Source organism: Chiloscyllium plagiosum, chromosome 6, assembly GCF_004010195.1.
Source record: "Chiloscyllium plagiosum isolate BGI_BamShark_2017 chromosome 6, ASM401019v2, whole genome shotgun sequence".
Taxonomy (NCBI): Eukaryota; Metazoa; Chordata; class Chondrichthyes; order Orectolobiformes; family Hemiscylliidae; genus Chiloscyllium; species Chiloscyllium plagiosum.
In genome coordinates, this window is record NC_057715.1 from 77367913 (window position 1) to 77377985 (window position 10073).

A 10073-nucleotide genomic window follows, 5' to 3' on the forward strand; every position below is an offset into this window, starting at 1 on the left:
ACTATAACCTGGTATTGTGTGATTTTTAACCTTGCAGTGGTTTAAGAAGACTGTCCAACATCACCTTTTCCAGGTAAGTAGGAATGGGCAATAAATGCTATTCTTGCAAGTAATGTCCACATTCCATCAGTGAATAAGTAAAAAGTAGCAGATTTTCCCTGTCGCACTTTGCAAAAATAATTACATATGGTATATCAGGGAATACCAGTAGAAAAGGCTGCATGGTTACTTTATGTTCATCGATTTTATTAATGGGACAGTCAAGTAGGATCCATGATGTATACTGCAAAGGTGCAACTGCTGGGAATGAATAATGAAAGTTGTATCTAAACACATAATCCCAAATATGTTTTCAGTAAGCAAGACTTTCCACCAGAAGATCATCCGAAAATTATTCCTCAACTGTCAGTTGTTACTTGATTCTGGAAGACAAACCTAAGTATGTATTTGAAACAAAAACAGAAATTGTAAAAACAGAAACTCCACTCTGGTAGAACAGTTCTGAAGAAGGGTCACTGGACTCGAAAAGTTAACTCTTGTTTTCTCTCCACAAATGCTGCCAGACCAACTGAGATTCTCCAGTAACTTCTGTTTTTGTTTCAAATCTTCCGCATCTGCAGTTCTTTGCTTTATCTAATTATATATTTACTTGCTGTCCAGATGTGAGTTTCCAGTAGGTGTCTCCAAAGAGCAATTAGAATTTAGGATCAGTTTTCTTCCTGCCTGGTTCTATTATTTTACAGCCAACTGCAATTTTCTTCATGCATCCTCAGCTGAAATTGGCTAACTTGGTGCAAATCTGTCTCATTCCTGAGGTGTGTGCACCTCAGATGGTACATTTTATAGCCATCGAGGAAACAATATAGTAATCCCTTGTTTAATGTTTTGGTTGAGTTCTTGAAAAATTCCACATTAACTTAAATGACCTTAACCAAATAAGATAGTCTAATTACAACCAATTTATAGCTGTAGTTAGGTTTTTAAGACCTTTCTTGTTGGGAAAACATTGTAAAATTATACCTTTTAAGGTTGAAATATCACATTCCTAAATTCTTCTATTCTTAAATGTAATAACTTTTAAAATGAAAGAATTTTGCTTCAAAAAAAGTAATTATGCTAACTGTTCTACGTATCTTCCACTAGCCACCTGTCTTGCTCACTGGTCCTCCCCACTTGCTAACCCACCCCAGCTTCTCAAGCTCACCATTTTTCCACTTACTGCCTCTCCCTCTCTGATGCTGCTGAACTCTCACTGAGAGTGCTGTACTAATGCTGCATGGGCTTTCTAACTTACATGGAGCAACATCTGAGTTTGCACATTGCAAAGAAAGTATGAATGTTACTGTCTTTAGAAGTTGGAGATTGTAAAAAAATGCAGTTGTAGCAAATCTCACATAGAATTACATGAAACGTTTGGGAGAGGAGTAGTGATAGGAATAAGATGAGCTATGGTACAACAATAGTTTAGAGGGGATGGGGCAGGTGGGAGAAGTGGCAAGTAGGAGAGACAGCAAGAGGCATGGTCAGGGTATAGGTGAGAGATGGTGAGCAAGAGTGATTACTCCAAAATGGTACCAAATCAGGTCATGCATCGGTCCCTGAATGAAACAACTTTAAAACTGAAACTTTGACATTGCATGCACATAATACCAGTTATATCAATGACGTAAAAGCAGAATGGTTTAAACAGGGTCCTGTATACAGAGTCATAAAGACGTAGGAAATCTATGTGCTCACTTGGTTTATAATGTTGCACAGTGTACTGAAAACATAATGAGTAACTTCTAAAAATAGGCATATTCTTTGAGGTCAAATTCCTATCAGTAATAAAATACATCTGAATGATTCAGTAAAATAATATCAAAACTGTTGTGGATCTTTCAAAATTATTTAACTCATTTATAAATTGCCACACTAACATTGTAAACATATTTTGTTTAGGTTTTTTACTTTTGAGATTTTTCCAAAACAAAGATCCAAAAAGGCATTCATATTATACTAATAAATAATTATATTTGAATTCCTGAGGAAAATTGTAACAGGACTTCTGTTGGATGTGTGACCAAGTTATAAAACCAATAATACTGGATAATAAGAGACTGTCACAGAACAAGCAACACAATAATTCTCATGTTCAGAACACACCTTTATATAGAAATGTAAACAAATTTGTACAAAATAGATAACAGTTTTCATAAAGTTTGAATAGCATATGCTTTTTATTTTAGAAGATTGTGTGCTCTAAAAAGGTTTACAAGGACATTTACTAATTGTATCTCCACACTGCATAGATAACTCAAAGTTTTTCAAAATTGGAAAAAACTTGATACATTGTACAGCCAAATAAAATTGTCATAATAAATGTAAATGCAGTTATTCCAAATTGTGACCAGCTTTCCATATCAGATTTGGGCATATTTGCTGATGACTGTATAACAGAAATATCTCCTAGTAATCAACCTCTTTACATTTCAATTTGACACAGAATGTTGTTCTAGATAATAATCTGTTATCACTTTTCCAAATGTTCTGCTACCCTTATCCCATACCTTTGTAGCTTTTCAGCTATTTTCCATACTTACCCCTTTGAAAAATTGACAGAATTTATCTGCAGGAAACAAAGCAACAAAAAGATCCTGACTAAATGTAACCAAGTAGGTTGAATGGTAAAAAGTGTTACAAATTTAGTTAATGAATGTCCTAGGAATAAAACTAAATGTAATGTTTATAATTTATGACTTGTCCAATAATAGATGCAACAATAATTTATTGAACGTTAGTCCATTAATATTGTAACAGTCAGTCAAACTGACTACTGTTGCAAGTTTTCTTTATCTTAACATTGGTCAGATTTTTGGTATCTATTTTTCTTATCAAACTGTTCACAGATGCTACAACACACCTCTGGAGCTGGTAGTAAAAACAGATCCATTATTTTTTGATTATGTCAAATTAATTTCAGAAATAAGGAAACAGCATAAATGATTAGAAAACCTGATAAATGTCACAATTTTGCATATCAATATCAATTAAAATGAATTAAGTGCAGCTAAGAAACAACAGAAAATAAATTATCTTCTATAAGTAATTACATTAGGAGGTTTTTGTTAGACTCATAAATCAATGATAATAACTAATAATAGAACTTTTTCAATAATTTTAAATTCAGTTTATTACAACATAATTTCCATTGGACCATAGTGACTTCACACTGATTAATAGTGAAACATTCTGTGTCCATATTAATTTGTAAATAGGTTGAAAATGGCAGCTAGTTTGACTGCAATAACATCTTAAAACATGTATGATTGTGAATAGAAGAACAAAATTATGATATGTAGAACACACAAAGGAAACAAAATCACAGACTGTACTAAAGAGGCAGACTAACATAATGGCTTCTCAAGAAAGAGCTTAATTTTTTAAAAAATTCATATAAATTCACACAGGACCTGCCTGTTTTAAAAATATTCCATAAAGTGATTTTACTAAGAAGAAAAAGAATACTGTTCATGCATTCAGTTCCACACACTAAAAGCATACGAGGATGCATTATCCATTCATCAACACACCCTTTTCTCAGTTCGTATTGAAAAATAGTTTGTATGTATCATACAAGGACATAAAGCAGCATCAAGTATTATGCAATTTGCTCCAGACCTTTCAATATAGATTATTATAAAATTAACAATGTTTATAAGATAATTGTACATTTTTGTATTGCAGTTACCAATTGTACTATATATAAAAACATATAATGATTTACATATTATTGCACGTAGCCAGAAAACCACTTACAGCTTTCTCCATATATTTGCAATCTTTACTATGTTCCAGATATATTCAGAGTTTGTTGTCTATTTGTTTTTTATACAGCAGAGCTACACTGTCTGCTTTAAAATTAATGATGTTAAATATCGCACATTTTGCAAAGAACACACTCAGCAGCAGGAGCTCAACAACCATTCCAGAGGGCATAATATGCCACAAAGACAAAGTAAGTGCTTTCTGTTTTCAACAATCAATCTTCATTTCTATTGTATGTTGCACTGTTTCATATGGCATAACAGAGAAACTTCACATAAAATGTATATATACACTTTAAACATATACAGGCTGATAGCTTTCACTGTGGTCAACAGAATTCCTCTGGCTCACATCTGGCTGATTCTGTTTGGGCTCACCAGTGTCCAAGGGCTTTGGATATCGAAAGGGATAACCATTGTCATCAAAAAATCTTCGAAAGGTAAACTCATAAAATGCATGTTCAGGATGCTTATTGCCACTAACAGAACTAGTTAGTGTGTCAGACATTTTGGTGCTATCGCTGCTGTCATTCCAGGAGTTCTCTTCTTCTATTGGGTCAAAGTTGGAAGTGTCCATGGGATGGCTTATCTTTGGGACATAGGGTGCTGGCTGTCTGCGTATGTCTTCAGAAAAATCAATGGTAATAAAAAAAGGATGACCCTTAATTTCATCTGCTCCTTTTCCACCCAATCTGTCACTGGCTCCACAACAGAGCTTTATGATGAGATCTGTTGCCTCAGAACTAAGCTTTACTTGTGGAGGAATGGAGAGTGTGCTCTCCCAATTTATCACCTGAGGAGAGAATTATAATGCATATGATTATTTCACCCTGTATATTAACTTAATTTTTACCAACCATGAGCTGAGAAACCGTGGTTTAATTTGGAGTTGAACTGTTTTCACTTGCCTCCTACCACTGGCCCATACACAGATTCATTGCTATCAATCAGAGGTAGCACCTGGAATATTGGATCCAATAACAAAAGCTTACATTTATATGGTAGTTTTAATATCAGGAACTGTCTTAAAGTACATTACAGGATAGCTATAAAACAAATATAACATTGAGCCTCATAAGGAGACATTAAGTCCAAATGCTTGGTCAGAGGGATAGGTTTTAAGGAGTCTTTCACAGGAGGAAAGCATGGTAGAGAAGCAGGCAAAGTGTGGAGAAAGAATTCCAAGGCTTAGGGTCTAGGGTGCTAAAGGAGTGGGCATCAATGGTGGAGTGATTAAAATCAGGTATGCTCAAAAGGCCAGACTTAGATGAGCACAAATATTGTGTGGCAATTGGAGATTAGACAGGTAGGGAATGGGCACACTGTATAGGCATTTGAAAACAAGAACGATAATTTTAAAATCTAAACATTGCTTCACTGAGAGCCAACGTAGGTCAGTGAGGATAGAGTAAAGGGTGAACACAGCGCTTAATACACATTAAGACAAGGGTACTAAATTTTGGATGATTTCAAATTTACTGTGGATAGGAGATGGGAGATAGCATGTTGGAGTAGTCATGTCTAGAAATACAAAAATGAAGGTTTCAGCAGGTGATGAGCTGAGACAAGGCAAAGCTGGAACCATCTTGTGTGGGTGTAAACAGGTGATCTTGGTGACAGCACAAATGTGGTTCAAAGCTGATCTCATGGTCAAATATGACACTAAGGTTGTGACCAAATGAGTTTAATCTCAGACTCTTCCAGAGAAACAAATCCAGTTAAGAGCTAGGGAATGAAGTTTATAGCAGGGATCATACACAATGATGTCAGTCTTTTCAACATTTAATTAAAGGAAGTTTCTACTTAACCAGTACTGAATGTTGGTCAAGCATCCCATGCAAGACTGACAACTGCTGGACAAGTCATAAAAGATTGAATAAACCACCAGGTCTACTTCCTACATCACTTGCACCAATACTGCAGACATACTTTGCAATTTCTCAGACTTATAAAGTACTCTTGGACTTTTATCTGACTCTGACCTCTCCTCACTAACAATATCTATCTGAATCTTCAACCTGTTACCCACCTTGTCTGTCCTCACTGATTTCCCTCACAGAAGGTTTGATTTTTATTTCTATTGCTAGGGAAGCAGTTATTGTTCAATGTCGAGTTTAACACTCTATTCAAAAGTTTCTGCTGATCCAATTTGAATGACTGTGATGCCAACAGGAATGATCTCCCAGGGCAGAAGTTCAACATGTGGATGATAATCTTACTTGGAAAGCCACAGTCAGAATTTGAGCTGTTCTTCACATTCCACTTGTAAAGCACTTGCCATGGTCTGTCCTTAAGCAACTGAAACTTGTTCAGATTTTCAGTGGAAGGTGGGATTTCCCCATTCAGGTCAATTACCAGGTTGCAGTTGACAATCCTTACACGCAACAAGGAGGCACGCCACCAAGAAGAGAACTCTAAATATTGACAATGAGCTGGGAGAAAAAAATCTCATCTGATATATAAGGGAGACCTATTATTTTGAATCTGTGTAACCAAGAGGAAACACTCTCTCAGTATCAACAAGTTCCCTCAGGATCATGTATATTTCAATAAGATAGGCTCTCATTTTCCTAAACTGCAATCAGTAAAAATCCAATGTGTTCACTCTTTCTTCATAAGAGAAATCCTTCATCCCAGTTATCAGTTGCTTTAGTAAACTGCTTCTAATGCAGTTATATCCTTTTCAAATAAAGAGACAAAAAGTGGACAATGTACACCAAATGTACCCTTTAGAGCTGCAGTAAAACTGTCCTAATTTTATATTCCATTCTCCGTGCAATAAAGGCCAATATCCTATTAGTGTTTCTTATCACCTGCTGCATCTACATTATCAATTTTGATACTTTAGTGAAGCTTTTTGTCCTGCTCTTATCAGAACAATCTGCAACAATACAAATTAATAGGGAAAATCAACATTTATAATCCATGAAAGCAGTATGTTGATAGGTTTGAAAATGGATGTTAGTTGGTTGAGGTGTTGCCATAGATACATCACTAATTAGTGATTGGCAGACTTTGTTTAAATTTTACATCAATGGTTTGAGTCTAATTTCTCAGGGCAAGTCCCCGACCAATGATTCAGCAAAAGGATGTCACCTTTTTTATTTGAGTCGAAACAGACGCAATGTGTGTACATTTTCTCTCTATTTGCAAAGAACAGGACCCAGTATGTTAAAATATGGAGCTTGCTAGACACACATGCACCACACTTAAGTCCAACTGACCATCCTACTTTGATTGTCTAGCAAAATTTGTCTAATTGCAGAATCACTGTAATACTCATGTGATGGGTGACTATAGTCAGTACTTTGCTTGCTGTGAATAGTCAAATGGGTATGCTGCAGTGTGTATGTTCTATATACCTGGCATCAGACAAGCACTGAAGTTCATATATCACATTACTCATTTGCAGGATTGGTTTGGCATCAGTATCCTGATAGTTGGGAACACTATTTGCTGCTCGAATGTTTGAGATACCTTGCCATTCAGGGGTAATCGGAGTTGAACTGGACATTTTTCAGGGCAGTAGCCACTTTAAGGCTTTTCATAAGTTTGTGCAATGTACACGTAATAACCCACTCTCACTAGTATCCTTGCAGACAGATGAAGAAGGACATCTCTTCGACTGGGACAACACATCCATCCTAGGACAAGCCAAACAAACAGAGAGACACACGAGAATTCCTGGAAGCATGGCATTCCAACCAGAACTCTATCAACAAACACATTGACTTGGATCCCATTTGCCACTCCCTGAGAAAAGGAACAGGAAATGACATCCCCAACGCAACGAAACCTAAACACATACATAGAAAGTGGGCCATGCCACCAGTGCTTTATCCGGAGGCTCACTGATGATGTTACCTAGTATGGTGACGAAATGTAAATGAACCTTTCAGCTCAGCGAGCAAACCTACATCCAGTACAGGTAATATCATCACAGGTCTTTAGGGGAATCAATAAGAGAGGTGTCTTTGATGAAGTGACACCTAACCTGCTACTACTTGAATATTTCTGATATGTAGATGATACATGTGCTATACAGTATTTGAATCCACAGCTGCAGAATGCCTTATGTGTTCTCAGGGACACTATCTGTATTCAATTTCTCATTTCAAACAGAATAAGTAAGTTAGTTCCCTTTCCTCGATGTTTTATTTGAGAAATCAGCCAGGTGTTCTCTACTACTGTCTACTACTTTTTTCACTGGTCAGTATAGAACAGTACAGCACAGGTACAGGCCCTTCAGCCCATCATGTCTTTGCTGACCATGATGCCATTCTAAACTAATCCCATCTGCCTGCACATGGTTCGTATCTCTCTATTCACTGCCTCTTTGTGTCTGTCTAAATACCTCTTAAACATTGCTATCGTACCTGCTTCTACCACCTACCCTGGCAGTACATTCTGGGACCTTCCACCCTCTGCATGAATACTTGCTTCACATATCTCCTTTAAACTTTCCCCTCTCACTTTAAACTTATGCCCCCTAATATCTGATATTTCCACCCTGGGAAAAAAAAAAGACTCCAACTATCCACGCATCTCGATTTTATAATACATATATCAGTTACCACTTAGCCTCTGACACACCTTTAAAAACAATCCAAGTTTGTCCAACCCCTCATTATAGCTAATACACTGTAATCCAAGCCATATTCTGGTACATCTCTTTTGCACCCTTTCCAAAGTCTCCACATCCTTTCTATAGTGTAACGATCAGAACTGTACACACAGAGCTCAATATGGTCTACCTAAGGTTTGATACAGCTACAACATGACTTGCCAACTCAATACTTCGACTGATGAAGGCAAGCATGCCATATGCCTTTTCTGCCACTTGTGTTGCTATTTCCAAGGAGCTATGGACTTGCACCCCAAGATCTCACTGTAAAACAATGCTCCTACAGGTCATGCCATTTACTGGGTTTTTTTTCCTCTTGTATTTGACCTCCCAAAATATGTCACCTCACACTTTTCTGGATTAAACTCCATTTGCCATTTCTCCAACCCACTTCCAAAAGACCTATATTCTGCAGTATCCTTTGACAACTTTCCTCATTATCCATAACTTAATAACATCTGCAAACAAATTAATCAGAACATCTAATTTTCATCCATATCATTTATATAAAATACAAATAGAGGGCCCAGCACTGATCCTTGCAGAACACCACTGTTCAAAGACCTCCAGGCAGAAAAACACCTCTCCACACTAACCACTGTGTCTATGACCAAGCCAATGTTGTATCTAACTTACCAACTCACCACAGATCCCACATAACTTAATCTTCTGGAGCAGCCTACTATAAGAGACCTTGTCAAATGCTTTAGTAAAGTCTATGTAGATAACATCCATTGCCCCACCCTCAACAATCACCTTATGTCACTTCCTCAAAGAACTCAAATCAAATTTGAGATACAAGACCCTTCCTGAGCAAAGTCAGCTGATTATGCCAAATAATTATTTTCCAAATGCAAGTAAATCCTGCCCTTAAGAATCTTTCACAATGATTTTTGTATCACTGATAAGTTATGAAGATGTTGATGTACTTTACCTTTAAAAGAATTAAAAGCAACAGAACTACCTGACAGACCCAAGTGTTCTGAAAAGAAATATAATGTAACATTTGGTCAAATAACTTGATTAGCTGGTTGCCTGGAAACGTCAAAGCAGATTTGAATTAGGCCAATCAATTTAAATTATATCTCGAAAAATACCAAACACCAATCCAGTTTGAATTTAGTATATTGACAATCTTAAAAGCCAATGAGACAATCTGATGCTTTGGGGAGGGTATAAGACCGGAGAAAATTGAACAGTTGAGAGAGCTGCCAAGCCAATGACATCTGAATACTGAAAATAGCTCTCTTAAAAGATTCCTTTATCGATCAATAACCTGTGAAGCAGACTCCCCAAGAAGAAAAGAAGACAGGAATTCAATGAAAACTAAAAGCTGCCTGGTTTTGAGATAAGAACTGATAGTAGTAGTTGAAGGGATTGTCTCAAAATGGAGAAAGGTGACGAGTGGTGTTCCACAGGGGTCAGTGTTTGGGCCACTGTTGTTTGTAATATACATAAATGATCTGGAAGAGGGCACTGTTGGTATGATCAGCAAGTTTGCAGATGACATGAAGATTGGTGGAGTAGCAGAAAGCATAAGGGACTGTAGAGAATACAGGAAGGATATAGATAGACTTGAGAGTTGGGCGGAAAAGTGGCAGATGGAGTTCACTCCAGACAAATGTGAGGTGATGCATTTAGGC

At 36.8% G+C, this 10073-nt stretch overlaps 1 protein-coding gene across 6 annotated transcripts in view; it reads right to left on the bottom strand.

Moving 5' to 3' along the window:
• Window positions 1-2195: 2195 nt before the first annotated feature.
• lats2 (large tumor suppressor kinase 2) overlaps window positions 2196-10073 on the bottom strand; it is a 92091-nt gene continuing 84213 nt past the window's right edge. For all 6 annotated transcript variants that reach the window (XM_043691921.1, XM_043691922.1, XM_043691925.1 and 3 more), the window contains one exon: window positions 2196-4599. In XM_043691921.1, coding sequence (XP_043547856.1) covers window positions 4102-4599 — 498 coding nt within the window. In that variant the 3' untranslated portion in view covers window positions 2196-4101. The remainder of the gene's footprint in view (window positions 4600-10073) is intronic.